Below are 16,367 nucleotides of genomic sequence, written 5' to 3'. Positions count from 1 at the left end.
CAAAACCATACTTGCCTTATTGGTCCGTCTGTAAAGCCTAGGGACTTCTAGGGTGCTCTTCAGGTAAACCAGGCAGGATTCACTAAGGTCCATAGAGATTCTGTCATTTATGACCAAAAGAGGTGCTGATAATGAGGTAGAAATGTCTTCCAATGCTCCTAGAAATTTATGGGTCCAAAATAAAATAGAATACTGGTCACTTAAAGAGTAAACCTCAATAATAAACTTAGCTTATTATCCTAATTTTGGTTAAATATACAATACATTTGATTTTTTTTTTTTTTTTTGTCTCTTCGATAAGAGCAAAGAAACCTAATACAGTAAACCCCCCTCCATTGCGGGGGTTACGTTCCGGACCCAGCCGCGAAAAGTGAAATTCCGCGAAATAGAAAAACCCTATTAAAATGCATTGTAGGCATGTTTTTTTACTGTCACTGTACGTGTAGAAGCATTTTAAGGTCTTTAAACACACTTTTAAAACAATAGAAACTCATTTAAACACATAAAAGATACTAAGAGACATAGCAAGAGCTATGGAAAACACAAAAATATTTCATTTTTAATGATTTATATAGTAAAATAACATTACAAAAAAAACCGCGAATTACCGGGACCGCAAAAACTGAACCGCGATGTAGCGGGGGATTACTGTATACCCGTTTATTCTGCCAGAAGTCTTATGAGCTGACATCTTGAGCCTCTCTACTGCTTGGAACAATGTAACTGATAAAGAGGGCTGTGCAGACTACAAACATCTTCTCCTGTGTTATGGGGAAGGAGAGGGAAAGGTACTCTGCATTTCGGCCCTAGAATTACAATACTGATCCTCTATAGTTATTGTAAATAAAAGGCAGGGTCTGGACTTTAAATGAGCGACATGATACGGCTTACAGGAAAAAATATATTTATTTAAAATATATTTATTGAAGGATACATACAAATAACAATAATAGCATAATAAATATAATGTAGCACAGAAAAAGTAAAATCATGGTATAGAACCCAATTCCAGTATTCCTATAATGTCCATATGGCAATTGACCAAAAAGAGTACAGTGATAATAATGATAATAACATCAGTAAGCTACCGTATTTATCAGGGTATAACATGCACCTCAATATTTGGAGAGAAATTTCAGGAAAAAAAGCTTAAATTTAAAATAAACAGCTTTGAACTCAGAACATTTTTTTTTTTTTAAATCAAATGACATCTCACTAGTGCTCATGAATGCATCCTCATCAGCAGTGTCCAGCAATGCATCTTCATCAGCAGTGTCCATATATGCAGCCTCACCAGCAGTGTCCATATATGCAGTGTCCATATATGCAGCCTCGCAAGCGCCATTGGAACTGTCCGAATATGTTTTAAAAAAGGGCGGGAAGCGGCGCCGAGAACAGAAGGGGCGGGCTGGGCCGAGGAGAAGGAAGGACGAGCTGTCATAAGAGCAAAAGGGGGCGGGCCGGGCCGAGGAGAAGGGAGAACGAGCGAGCGCAGTCATCATAAGTCCCGCCTCCTCTGCCGAGACGTGTGACGTCTGTCATAGGCGGGACTTCCGATGACTGTGCTCGCTCGTTCTCCCTTCTCCTCGGCCTGGCCCGCCCCCTTCTGCTCTAATGGCAGCTCGTCGTTACTTCTCCTCGGCCCGGCCTGCCCCTTCTGCTCTCGGCGATGTTTCCTGGCATTATTTTTTTATTATAATATCGGCGTATAACACGCACTGCTGCTTTTTCCTCCATTTTTAGGAGGAAAAAGTGCGTGTTATACGCTGATAAATACGGTATATAATAGACAGTACTCAAGTAATTGAATAAAATCACAACATCATAAGACTTGACGTGCTTCGTGGGATACAAATTTGCCACTTCTTCAGAAGTCGATGTCCGATGTATAAAAAATATGTATGTATAAGAAAAATGGCAAATGAGGATAATTGAAGACTGGAGGGGGAAGGGAAAGAGAGGTCATAACCTCAAATCCCTAAACGTACATTGTATAATAGATGGTTGCTGGCATGGGGAGCAAGGCATGATCTCGGTTATCTCCCACGGGAGCTGAGGGCTCCCAGAGCAGGCAAACATGGCTGGACACAACACAGACATGGAGAGTGTGGGCTGGAGTGAAATGGGAAAAAGTACGAGTAGCGGCATCGGACATAGTCTCTAAAAGTAAAAATATATAGTAATGATATAAATATATATATATGTATAGAGTATAATGAAATAAAGTGTCAAGTCTTATGATGTTGTGATTTTATTCATTTACTTGAGTACTGTCCATTATATAGTTTACTGATGTTATTATCATTATTATTATTATCACTGTACTCTTTTTGGTCAATGGCCATGTGGACATTATAGGAATACTGGAATTGGGTTGTATACCAGCCTTTACTTTTTCTGTGCTACATTATATTTATTATGCCATTATTGTTATTTGTATGAATCCTTCAAAAAATATGCCAATTTTTTCCTGTAAGCCGTATCATGTTGCTCATTTAAAGTCCCGACCCAGCCTTTTATTCACATTGATTAGGGATGAAGACGCACGACAATCCCATCATGCGCCTCATTTAAAGTCCCAACCTTTCCCCCTCTTTTTGACTATACTTTTTGTAAGGTAAGTGGGCCTTGTCACCCTTGGACAGGTAGTGTGTTACTGACAGGATTACTAGGTTAAATTAAAGAAAAAGAATGACAGGATTACTAGGTTAAATTAAAGAAAAAGAAAAACAAAGGAAGAAAAATAAAACAGTCAGCACATCTAAAGGACTGGTAACTGCGGTATTTGTCACTGGGTTTAGACATGCTTTGGTTTCCCAAAATTGATTTGTATTTCAATAGTTATTGAGCATTTTGCATGAAAAAATACAAACAAAGAAATAGCACAAGTAAAGAAATAAAGCTGGGCCTCCAAAGATTTGGAAGGCTTAAATCTGGAACAAACATCAATGTGTACACTTTTCACAACAGGTGATTAACATACATATATGAATTCTTATTTAACTGTGAGCATACTCGTGCACCCCACTCAACCCAAGCACCCCATCTGGGCTCAAACTGTGCTAGAAGGTGAAGGGGGGCACACTCAAGCTAATACACAGATATTGGTACTCAACACTGAGAGATACACATCTATAATCCAAAAAGGATATACACACACACACACAATATATACAGTGCCTTGCGAAAGTATTCGGCCCCCTTGAACTTTGCGACCTTTTGCAAAATTTTAGGCTTCAAACAAAGATATAAAACTGTAATTTTTTGTGACACAATCATGAAGTGGAACGAAATTTATTGGATATTTCAAACTTTGTTAACAAATAAAAAACTGAAAAATTGGGCGTGCAAAATTATTCAGCCCCTTTATTTTCAGTGCAGCAAACTCTCTCCAGAAGTTCAGTGAGGATCTTTGAATGATCCAATGTTGACCTAAATGACTAATGATGATAAATAGAATCCACCTGTGTGTAATCAAGTCTCCGTATAAATGCACCTGCATGGTGATAGTCTCAGAGGTCCGTTTAAAGCGCAGAGAGCATCATGAAGTACAAGGAACACACCAGGCAGGTCCGATATACTGTTGTGGAGAAGTTTAAAGCCGGATTTGGATACAAAAATATTTCCCAAGCTTTAAACATCCCAAGGAGCACTGTGCAAGCGATAATATTGAAATGGAAGGAGTATCAGACCACTGCAAATCTACGAAGACCTGGCCGTCCCTCTAAACTTTCAGCTCATACAAGGAGAAGACTGATCAGAGATGCAGCCAAGAGGCCCATGATCACACTGCATGAACTGCAGAGATCTACAGCTGAGGTGGGAGACTCTGTCCATAGGACAACAATCAGTCTTATACTGCACAAATCTGGCCTTTATGGAAGAGTGGCAAGAAGAAAGCCATTTCTTAAAGATATCCATAAAAACGTGTCGTTTAAAAAGTTTGCCACAAAATACCTGGGAGACACACCAAACATGTGGAAGAAGGTGCTCTGGTCAGATGAAACCAAAATCAAACTTTTTGGCAACAATGCAAAACGTTATGTTTGGCGCAAAAGCAACACAGCTCATCACCCTGAACACACCATCCCCACTGTCAAACATGGTGGTGGCAGCATCATGGTTTGGGCCTGCTTTTCTTCAGCAGGGACAGGGAAGATGGTTAAAATTGATGGGAAGATGGATGGAGCCAAATACAGGACCATTCTGGAAGAAAACCTGATGGAGTCTGCAAAAGACCTGGGACTGAGATGGAGATTTGTCTTCCAACAAGACAATGATCCAAAGCATATAGCAAAATCTACAATGGAATGGTTCACAAATAAACATATCCAGGTGTTAGAATGGCCAAGTCAAAGTCCAGACCGGAATCCAATCGAGAATCTGTGGAAAGAACTGAAAACTGCTGTTCACAAACGCTCTCCATCCAACCTCACTGAGCTTGAGCTGTTTTGCAAGGAGGAATGGGCAAAAATTTCAGTCTCTCCATGTGCAAAACTGATAGAGACATACCCCAAGCGACTTACAGCAGTAATCGCAGCAAAAGGTGGCGCTACAAAGTATTAACTTAAGGGGGCTGAATAATTTTGCACGCCCAATTTTTCAGTTTTTGATTTGTTAAAAAAGTTTGAAATATCCAATAAATTTCGTTCCACTTCATGATTGTGTCCCACTTGTTGATTCTTCACAAAAAATTACAGTTTTATATCTTTATGTTTGAAGCCTGAAATGTGGCAAAAGGTCGCAAAGTTCAAGGGGGCCGAATACTTTCGCAAGGCACTGTATGTGTGTGTGTATATATATATATATATATATATATATATATATATATATATATATATATATATATTACAAAATTTGAAACTGCGTTTGGAAATCATTATTAAAACCACAACTAATTGGGGATATAAGCAGCGAGTCTGCTCTGCTGTGAGATAATTAACACAGAATACATTCAAATATGTAACAAAACAGCCACGCAAAAAATAAAGTGATAAAAATAATGTGATGATAATAATAATGTATGCAATGCACACTAGCACATTATGCCATTAACGTTCAAGGAGACGATTTTTTGTAGTTTACTACCACTTTAAGCCAAGACCAGTAGGCCTAGCATCGCATGGAAAGGGTCAACAACTTCCTCAGCAGGACTACAATGTAGCAGGCTAGCAGCATACATTTAAATAGGGTTTAATAACCTTCAGGACAGCATTCAAATGTAGTAGCACAGCACTCCATACAGCGAAGGGTAAATCTCAGAATGTTCCCACTGTTATGTTAATGTGCAGATAGCACACACACACATGGGGTGAGAGCCTGATCATTTGTAGGTCTCCTTCCTTTTTTCAGAGACAATCTTTGTCATAAAATAGATAACACAAGAGTAAAAAAAAAAAAATCCATCCTGCCCACTGTGCTTCTATTCAGAAAGGCAGGATTGGCTTTTTTTTAAAGATCATCAACCTTACACCTATTTTACACTCTAATGTGGAGACTGAGGTTGCATTGCAAGCATGAAAAAGTTTATAAAAAAAAAAAAACAGAAGAAAAAAAACTGAACTCCAACTGTGTTAGCAGCCCTGAACTTGATACATGGTTGTTCAGATCTAGAACACAGCACACAGAGAGAGACACACCTGGTTGTTGTTGGTGACCCGTCCTCCTGGAGTTAAGCTTAAGGTCCAGACTTCCAGCACAGCCCAGCAGTACTTCAGAGAAAATTGAGATGATCCTTCCACGTGGTACTGGCAAGCTGGCAGGCAGGCTCAGCTGAGCTAACAGCACTCAGGCTCAGGCAGCTCCTTCCCCAAGCGACAGCCAAAGGCAGGAAGTGGCAGCTCAAAGAGAGGAGGAGCCGATCATATGTGTCAGTAGGTGGGATAGGTGCTGCCCGCTCCCTCCCGCTCTGCTTTCAGTGCTGCTGTCCTTCTGGAAGCTTCTGTAACTGGCTAGACAAGTCAAAACATGTCTCTGGAGTCTCAGTCTGGACTAGAGAGGAGGTGTGGAGGCGGAGCAGACAGATGAGAGCACTGTCAGCCAGAGCCTCCCTCATCCCAAGCCAAGTTTAACCCCCTAACCCACACCCCTTATCTACGTCCCTGGTGACAACTGTTCTAAAGGTTGCTCTAAAGGGATGTCATCTATGCCAACGCTCAATATCGCTAGATGGGGCGAGTGAAGGACCCGAATGCCCACAATTTCGGAAATCAAATTAAAGACACATTACATTTAGTTTGCTGCATGACCAGAAAATGTGGTAGATATTACCAACCTGCCCACAGTTTCTCCAGCAATTCGGAGACTCAGAGGGGGAGAACCTGGAGATACGATACGGAGTCAGATACCAACAGAGCAGGATCTTATGGGTCAATTCCCAATTAGTAGCCGAGTAGGTTGTGGTCAATGATTTTTGCCATTGATAACGCGTGTAAGTTTGGTTAAGTTCTTTTTCCCAGGCCAGAAAAGTAAGGGATTTAGAGAAGATTTTTTTCCATTTATAGAGGCGTAGAACAGAGAAATACCCCCTCTTGCGCCAGTACTAGATTCTAAGGAAGTGGGCAATTTGCATAGGGACTTTGCAGTCTAGGACAGGGATTTTATGTAATACTGAGGTTAAATGCAGGTAAGTATAATAGACCCGTGATAAGGAGAATTCCTCACATAATGTAGGGAATATTTTTATTTTTTTGCATTAAAATTTTTTATTGAATTTGAAAGAGTTACAGAGTTTAACGACAAAAGAGTGACACAATGCAACACGGACATGAACATCCCTTAAGGTTACTGAGAACTCATACAGTCAAGGATATGAGGTACATACATCATAGATCAATTAGTCAAGCATTACAGCACTTATCTAGTGTGGAGGTGGTTGGAGGTAATGAGTATCGGTCTAGGGAGAGGAAGGGGGTGGCAGGAAGGTTGTGGAAAGGATGAGGGGAGAGTAGGGTAGACGGTAACAAGAGGAGGGAGGAAGGAGAAGTAGAAGAAGAAGAAGGAGAAGCACAGGCCGGAAAGAGGGAGGACAAGAAGAGGAAGGGAGAAGAAGAGCAAGAAGGAAATGAGGAAGAAGGAGGGAGAGGGGGAGGAAGGGGAGGTGGAGGAAGGAAGGAGGAAGGGGGGGGAAGGAGAAGTAAGGGAGAAGGAAGGTGAAGGGGGAAGGGAGTGGTGTTCGGAAGGAGAGGAGGAAGAAGAGGGGAGTAAGGAGGAGGAGGAAGAAGAAGAGAGAAGAAGAGGAAGAGGGGGGAGGGGGGGGAAGAGAGAGAGAAGGGGAGAAGAGGGAGGAGGAGGTATAGGAGGAGAAGAGGAAAGGGAGAGGAGGAAAAGGGAAGAGAGGGAGAAAGAGGGGGAGGGGAAGGGGAAATATAGGAGGGGAAGGGAAGAAGAGATAGAGGGAGAGGAAGAAGGGACGGAGAGACCAGAACAGCAGTAGCAAATATTTAGGCAGCATAGTTGCACTGTGACAGAGTGTGCCATAAGATATTACAACCCCAGGGAGCCATATCCAGCAATAAAACAAAGAAATTTAAGAAACTGTAAGTAACAAATAAACAACAATAGGTCAGCAGAACAGTAAATAATCAAACATTGTTCAGTAGGTTATCAATTCGACATTTACCCGAAATCCAAGAGGACCACAAGGACCAAGCCCGGCTGAACCTGGCGCCATGACCAGACTTGTGGGCAAGAAGATTCTCATAGGTGTAGTTAGTTTTTACCAGGGCAATGATTTCCGAGGCTTTGGGCACAATATTGGATTTCCGCTTCCACCTAGTTATGAGGTTGCGAGCAGCCAACAGTACATGAGTAACTATGGAGCTGCAGTCATGGGGAAAGCTATAAATCCCTATATTCAATATTGCCATCGCTGGAGAGGGACGTGTCAGCACCCCAGTGATATCTGAGATTATAGAGAAGATTTTATTCCAAAAAACGAGTTCGGTGTCTACAAGACCAAAATACATGAGTGAGGTGGGCTACCGCAACCTCTCCAGCACAGGGGTGAATAGTCGGGTACAAATTTAGACAAGCGGTATGGCGTGAGATACCAGCGCAGACTAATCTTTTGAGACAATTCCCAGTGGTTGGTGAAAGAGGAAGACTGTCTAACTGAGCGAAAGGCTGCTTGCCACTGTATATCAGTAAATGACTCCTCCAGATCTGCCTCCCATTTCACAAAGGGGACAATTTTACAATAGTCCAACTTGGAGGAAGTTGTAAAAGAGGGAGGTTCCCTTAACTGAGTGTAAGCTGCCCAGCAAGAACGTCCATCCCTGTGAGGGCAAGTAGATATGTGGGGATGCCAAGGAGCGAAGAAAATGTGAGACTTGAAGGTACCGATATTGATCGGTGGAAGGAAGCGAATAGTCTTCCTGTAGACGAGGGAATGATTTCAACACATCACCCAGTAGTATATGATCCACAGTGGCTATGCCCTCTGTCAGCCCAGCCTTTAAAAGAGGTATGGGGTATAACAAATTCCAATAATGTAGGGAATATTTTGAAGGTTTTATTATGATAAAGGTCAGAGACCGAAGTAATGCCTTTTTGCAACTAGGAGTGTACTGGTATATTGGGAGAAAAGTGGGAAAGAGTCCTAAAGGAATTGGAAGAGTGGTCAAGACTTCCATGCAGATATCGTTGCCCGAATAGCTGGGGGGAGATCAAGAGAGACACAGTCGGCCAATATCTATTTGCATGGAGTAAGACCAGAAGGTCTCCCTGATATGTTAGTGATTTTTCTATCAGGACCCACAATGTCTGGGATGCCGGTATAAACTATTGTTGGCTTTGTGTCAAGATTGTCTGCGAGTCCCACCCCACCTGCATGTCTATGTTTTGTTCGTTTTTTGTGTGTGCATCTTGCCCTCCTTTTTTGCCATAGATATCTGTTTACCGCGGATTGCAATTTGTCAAAAAAGGAACGAGGGACAGGAATTGGCATTCTCCTAAAGAGGTATAAAATCTGAGGGAATACCTGCATTTTCAACACTGCTATCATCTGGACTATGATAGTTCATGGCAGGCCAAGTGTGAAAGTAGCTCATTAAGCCTTCCCATAGTTGGATGAATATAGATTAGTCTTGGACTTGGTCAATGTTATACGTAAATATGAAATGGCCTTGACGGTCCACGAGAAGGAATATGTGCAGTGACTGTTTGATTTTCTATTCACAGGTCTAAAATGCCCGACTTAGCCTCATTTACCTTATAATAGGAGATCACAAAATGTATTTTAAAACACAAAAGGGTGCTATTTTGACATCAGACAAAAAAGGAAAAAAAAAAACAGATTACAATGATTTTTTACTTTGATGATTTATGAGGAATCTGTGATAAACCAACTACAAGAGGAAGATTGTTACCATGGTAACAAAAATAATAAAGACTGAAAAGAAGAGAAATTAAAATCCATCTCTATTTTTTTTTTTTAGTTTTAAATGAGGTAAGGAAGGGACTTTGGAACTGGAAAACAAAGACAATAAAAAGAAACTGAAAGTATCATCTGAAGAGGCCTGTATATACACCTGGTAGAAGGGAAATGTGATTAAAAGCCCGGGGTTGCAGCTTTGGAAATCTGATTCTTGATGCTATAAAGCCCATGAAACACTAACAGATGTGGTAAAGTGTGCCTTAACAGGCAAGGAAGCCTATCCTTCGGACTAATGTTTTCTGATCCACCTAACAATGATCATGCAAGAGGCATGGAGTCCACTGCAGGAACATTCAGGAAGCAAAGAGAGAATCCAATAGCCTAAAGGAGGCAAAAGGTGAGAGGGAAACTTTCACAGTGCACACAATGTCTAGAGAGTTGAGAGAAATTACCTTCAAAATGTTTCAGAGGAGAATATAAGGATGGAAGGACAATATTCTGGTTAAGGTTGAGGTCAACTTAACACAACTTATCTTGGGCAACACTAAAAACTGCTCCTTACAGGAAAAGGCCACTAACTCGGAAACTATCCACAAAGCTGTGAGTGCAACAAGAAAGCCACCTTACAAGTAAGGTCAGATAAGGGAATATCTCTACTACAAAAGTGTTTGCAAAACCAGAGAATCAGACATTTGTCCTTTTATGGCCAAGCCAGATATATGTCCCGTGAAATATTTTCTAGGATGGAAGATCCTTAACTCGCACCAAATAAAATGAGCCTTTCAGATGCAATGGTAAGCTTTACAAGAAGTCAACTTCCTAGCCTTTAAGAGGGTAGGTATGACTGAATATGAAAGGTCTCTGTCCATCAGAAGTCCTCAGTAGTAAGAGGGGGCTTATATCTAGACCTTATTTACCACTTCTGACTGCTTTAGCAGATCTTCCTATCCTGGGGAGGGTAGGATGGGGAAAGAATCTAGGCACTTTGACAGAAGATGTTTGGTCTAACGTTTTGGAGCAGGTCCTGAGGGTGTCTCTGACGCACACCCAGAGACTGACTCAATAATTCAGAGTACATATATCTTATTACACACAAATAAAACTTTTCCGTTGGTATAGGAGAGAGAACTCAGACCGTCCCCAGTGTCAAGGAGCACCAGCAGATCTGATCCATATGCAATGGAATTGCCTCAAGTTAAGGGGTATAGGAAATTTAAAGGTGCTACGATGACTCAACATAATATAGATATTCAGGGAGTATTGCCTGCCTAGTAAATTATGGACCCAAAAGAGCCTTCCCTTCTTCAGGAAGGACAAACATATTCCATAGTGTCCAGGTCTTGCAGTACTTTTCCCGTTTATGCTGCGCTGTAAGTATTAAATCTTCCATCATAAATCATATAAAATAAACAATCAGTGAGACTCAAGACAAGATGGGTTTTTCCCAAGAGAAAAGAAAAGTTGATTAAACTGGCCACACAGGCAGAGGTGGGAAAACTAGTATGCAAACTCTCTTGTGTACAGAACATAGTCCTAGACAATGAAGTCAATGTACATATTTTAGATAACATTTTAATATATATATTTTTAAACTTAGTATTATTAAATATTGAATTTACGCTGATGTATTTTTGTCCCCCTGAGTCGAAAGTCACTGTAGATTCTATTAGTGGTGTACTCTTTTGGTCCGGAATGTGATAGCATATATAAATATGATCACTCGGGCTTTTGATTGTCACTTCCTGTTTATTCTGGAAGTTACCATAGAAATATACCACGAAATAGAGTCGTGAACCGCAAGCTTGCCTCCCGGTGCGTTCCAACAACGTCACTTCCGTCGAGTCCCGGAAGTGACGTTACGCTATTGGCAGGCCATCAGAGCGAGGCTTGGAGCGCACGCCGGCGCCATCACACGCCTCCATGCGGTCAGAGCTGATTTTCCTCGGGTGGAGCAAACCATCCATTACTCTATATATAGTAGGTATTTTAAGGCTGGCATTATCTTTTGAGAAAGGCATCTATGCTGAAACGCGTTAAGAGGACTACAGTCAGCCCTGCTATGTATACCTGACATGCATAACACTTATGGATGTTTGTAAATGTATCGGCTTTATTTTTAATAAAATTGAACCCAGCAGTATTACACTATGTCTGTCCCCCTTTTTTGGTTTTATCTACAACCGTGTTGGAGTTGAGCTCTGGAGTGTCCATACTCGTTGCTGATCCATATGGAAATCCTTGAGGTCGGTGAATCCAGTCGGGACATTCTTCAAACATCCCCATTAGCCTGTTTGACCCTTATGCTATATGGTATCTGGGTCCCATCCATCTGGTGAGCGCAATTCACTTTATCTTCACTGGTGTTGGGATTTGCTGCACATTAAGATCACAATACTCTTTTTTGGATTTATTTCATCTTAATCATCCACTCGGGATTTTTTTTGATGGACTTTTATGTTTGGACTCTCATGTATTATTTGTTTATACATATTGATTATTAGCGCTGTACATTTTTTCTATTTGTTGTTCTATTGGTCACTATTTTTGTCTAGTGATTGGTGTCAGCTGCTTTTTCACTCACTAGTTAGCGCAGTCATTTTTTGCTTCCTTGGGTATCTGCTTCTGTGTTTTGTCTTTAAAATTTAAAGAGCAATTCCTTTTTAATTGTGTTGATATTCTTTGATTGTGTATGTGAAACATAAATCATCAGTAATTTTAGTTTTGTATGTAAATATATAATTATACTTGTAGTTTAATAAATTATCTTTAATAATTTAATTGGGAGATATTTATATATTGGTAAGAAATCACCATAAGCTAAAAGAACTTAGAAAATTGTTGTGGTATACTATCGAGTGTCTGAACAAAATTAATTGTGTTTATCAAGTTATTTGCCATAATCGGCTGGAGGCACTGTACGATTTATAAATCAGGCACCACCTTTTTATTAATACTTTATAATTCCCCAAGCCCTTCCTTGTTATTTATTTACATATTCATCATAATCAGATTTTTATACCACACACCCACGGCATAACATAATTTGGAGGCACTGCTGAGAGAACTTGTAAGGTAATCTTACCATATTTCAAAACATACTGGTGATTGTATCTTCATATACATGATCAAAGATATCTATTTTCTATTAGCACGGCAGGAAGTCACAGTGAATCGAGTTCATCTAAATACAGCTGGGAAAGTGAAACCGCTCCAACTGTGGCCACTTCACCCCTTATAGATGCTGGTAAATTTCAGGAGACACTACAAAGATTTATTGACCATGGGGTAGTTGAACACGTTTGTAAAAGATTAGACATAGGAAGCAGTTTAGAGAAGTTTGTCAAGGACGAAAAGGAGCAGGCCCAGAGTTTAAGCGATGACTTGTTTTATTGAAGGTGGCCTGGTTTACCAACTTATAATGGCCTTTTCTAACACAAAGGACACGAAGGTCCAAGATCGTCTTATTCTGAAGTCATGGCCTACTCTGTGGTTTTTGTATAATGAATTTATCATCAAACAAATGCCAGCCTTATAGGGTAACTTCACTTTCTTGGGGGGGGGGGGGGGGGAGGGGGAAATCAGCAAATAAAGAAAAAACAATATAGCGTATACAATTGCAAATAAAAATGCACTGCAATATGGCTACCTGGAGCGGTTCCGTACACGGAATTCGTACTGACCACACCCCAGAAACATAACTTCCTGCTTGTGTGATTGGCTCACCAATGTTCCCAGAAGCTTGCCTAAGATACAAGTCAGATTTCTGGCATCCCCCGCAACAAAAATGTAATGTTTGGTGAGATACTCCTAATAGAAACATGTCTAAAGGGATAAAGGCCCAGCAGATTTCCTCATTAGAGCCCTGCAGCTGCCACAGCGGATAATTATGAAACCATTCCCATTTGACCCACTCAGCACAGAGGAACAAACAATTTCTTCAGAATAACAAAAGGTAGGAATCTGCAACAAAGTTTGTTAAAATCCCTGCAATTTACAGAGATTACCAAGAGTAGAATGTTTTTTCGCAACAAAAGTGAAGTTATGCTTTAAAGAAAGAATTTTTGGAAACCGGCTCCATCTTAACCAAAAATCAGGAGGTAGGGTCCCTTTCAGACAAGCTCAATCAGGCTGATATTAGACTCAAACAATCTATAGAAAGTCAGGAGGAATTCGTTGTTCTGATCCAAAATACTAAAAACTTATATGAGAAGACCAGTATCCAATTTAGGAAGCTGCAAGAGAAATATCAAATATTTAAACAGGAAGTAGAATATTATAAAATAGGGAAAAACCCCTATTGACGCTAACGCTGCTACTGGGGATAAAGCAAATAAAACAGAGACTGAGATTCTCAGATCAGAGCAGAAAGTATTGGATGAATAGACAGGGAAATTAACATCCCAGTCAAACAATAAATTCATTTGTCGAGGTAATTTCCATGAACAGGAAATTCCCCAAAAAAAAAAAAAAAGTAAAAATCTAAATTATTTAACATTTTTGGCCAATTTGTTTTCTGCAATAAGCGTATTTTGATTGGTTTGCGCAAAAGTTATTGCGTTTACTAAGGGAAAGATTTTTGTTGTTTTTTTTTTAACGAGTAATGGCGGCGATCTGCGATTTTTTTTGCGGGACTGTAACATTTCGGCGGACAGATCGGACCATTGACTGACATTTTTGACACTTTTGGGGGTACCAGTGACATTACTACAGTAATCAGTGCTATACATATGCACTGTTACTGTAAAAATGACACTGGCAGGGAAGGGGTTAACTTTATTGGGGAAGGAGGGGTTAAGTGTGTCCCTAGTGGCCTGCTTCTGACTGTGCAGGGATGTGGCTTTTCATGTAACAGCAGAGATCTACGGTCCTACATAGCAGGACCGTATGATCTCCGCTGTTACACAAGGGAAAATGACAGGCGGCTTTGTTTACATTAGCTGCCTGCCTTTCTCCCTCTGTAACTGACGATCACGATGACGTCCGCCGGTCACTCGCGCCAAGGTGTCCGTGAACGAGCGGGGGTGGGAGCACACCTCCGGCGGCGCGCGCTCACCTCCTATTGGCTCACAGGCTAGTGACGTACCCATACGTTACTTTGCCTGCACGGGGCTGACCACCGCAGTATATGTACTTGCAAGCTTGTCGGCAAGCGGTTAATAGGTCAAACTATGCCAAACTGGATTTAAAGCAAGAACATAGCTTTGTGAGCCACCGTCTCTTAAAACACATGACTGAAATAGAAATGATCCGTTTATCCACTCCTTAGCGTCATTGGATTTCAGATTCCATTGATGATTTGGAGGACTGTAATTCAATTTCTAGATGCCTTTTAAATATCACTATAGGTAAGACAACAACACTTGTGTTCATAGTCTTGAATAATCTCCAAACCCAAATTTACATTGGCAACAACATATTGCATTGTTTTGCCACCCAAATTGACTTGATCAATGAATGTTTATGGAGTAGACTAAAGGGGGACACCAAAGGAATACCAGGATATGAACTCAGCTCTGAAATTCCAGCAGCAGGTGCCTTATGCTGTTGAGCTGCAGCTAGCTCGAGAAATTATCATTCCTCAGGGCATATATTTCCTACTCCCCGTAAAAATAAAAAAGGGACCAAAACTGAAGGGGTTAGAAGCATTAGTATGCCTATCCCAGAGAATGCAGTTGGAAGGAATGAAAATGACACGCATGCCTCTGGTCAACACACATCAGTCCCCAGTATACATCTACATACACAACCTCTCAAATCGGGACCTTAGCCTACCCAAGGACACCCTTATCGGTCTTGCAGGAGAGACGGGGTATTACACATTCGGAGACATCAACCAAGTGATTGGATTCATACCTGATAAAAAATTTTATCGGAGGAGCAATTAGTTGAACAATCTTCAATACCCAGTGACCTATCCCCCAGACTTGAAGAGGCATATGAGATAGACAGCCTGAAAGCTTTCCTGGATTCAAAGAGATAGTCGAAGAGATGGTAGCCCTTGCCAATGCATGCTCCAATGATCTCGAACGACAATTGCTCCCTGAGCTTCTCTTTGAATTCCAAGAGATCTTTGCTAAAGATTCTTACGATTGTGGGAGTACTGAACTACAGATTGCGAAGGCCCCACCAGTGTTTGTAAAATAATATAGACTTTCCTTGGCCTCCTAGGGGTCTCTAGCTGAGATTATTAGGAAGTTACACAAACAGGGTATAATTAGGCCTATCCATAGCTGCTATAATTACCCCATCCTAGGTATTTTGAAACCCAAGGGCAGTGGCACTTGTGCGCTGATCTCAAGACAGCTGAACAAGCGCGTCTACAAGTCGGGATGGCCTGTACCTTACATAGACCAGGGTCTCGCTCAACTCCAAAGGTCCCAGGTGTTTACAGCCCTTGATTATGCCCAGGGGTACTGGACTATTAAAGTCAGTGAAGAAGACCAGTATAAATTAGCTTTCAGTTTTGGGAACCAACAATACTGTTGGGTTCGTATACATTTTGGTTATATTAATTCTGGCCATGAATTTGCTGTCTTTATGCATAAGGCTATGCCAGATGCCCTAGAGCAAGGAACATTGGAGTAGGTCAATGACATCCTAATCAAGAGTACGGATATGACCAAGTATCTTACAGAACTATGACATGTTCTGGGCCAGTTTAAGTTGGCCGGGGCGAAGTTATCTCTACAAAAAGCACAGCGGTGGCGCACATGGGTAAATTTCTAAGGCCATGAAGTTACTTTGGAAGGTCTAAAGCCCCAAAAGAAAAATGTTGAGGCAGTGCTAAACTGAAATGTTCCTTCTAATCTTAAAAGGTTGAGATGTTTTTTAGGAATGGTTAACTATCATTGACATCTACGCCGAAATAAGCAAACCGTTGCTTCATCTGCTTTAGAAAGATGTTGGATGGTCGTGAGGTAAGGAACAAGAAAACGCTGTGAAGGAATGACTCACCCAGGCTCTTTGTCTTGCATATCCCAGGAGGATGTAA

At 41.0% G+C, this 16,367-nt stretch overlaps 1 protein-coding gene across 1 annotated transcript in view; it reads right to left on the bottom strand.

Moving 5' to 3' along the window:
- The window catches only part of COG2 (component of oligomeric golgi complex 2), a 216,650-nt gene that overhangs the window by 58,937 nt on the left and 141,346 nt on the right, over nucleotides 1-16,367 (bottom strand). Inside the window, exon 15 of the mRNA XM_082251217.1 lies at nucleotides 16-158. Within this exon, the coding sequence (XP_082107343.1) occupies nucleotides 16-158 (143 nt within the window). The remainder of the gene's footprint in view (nucleotides 1-15; nucleotides 159-16,367) is intronic.

This window comes from Pelophylax lessonae (genome assembly GCF_965119305.1).
Source record: "Pelophylax lessonae genome assembly, chromosome: 3".
NCBI lineage: Eukaryota > Metazoa > Chordata > Amphibia > Anura > Ranidae > Pelophylax > Pelophylax lessonae.
This window is presented reverse-complemented; position numbering and strand designations above follow the sequence as displayed.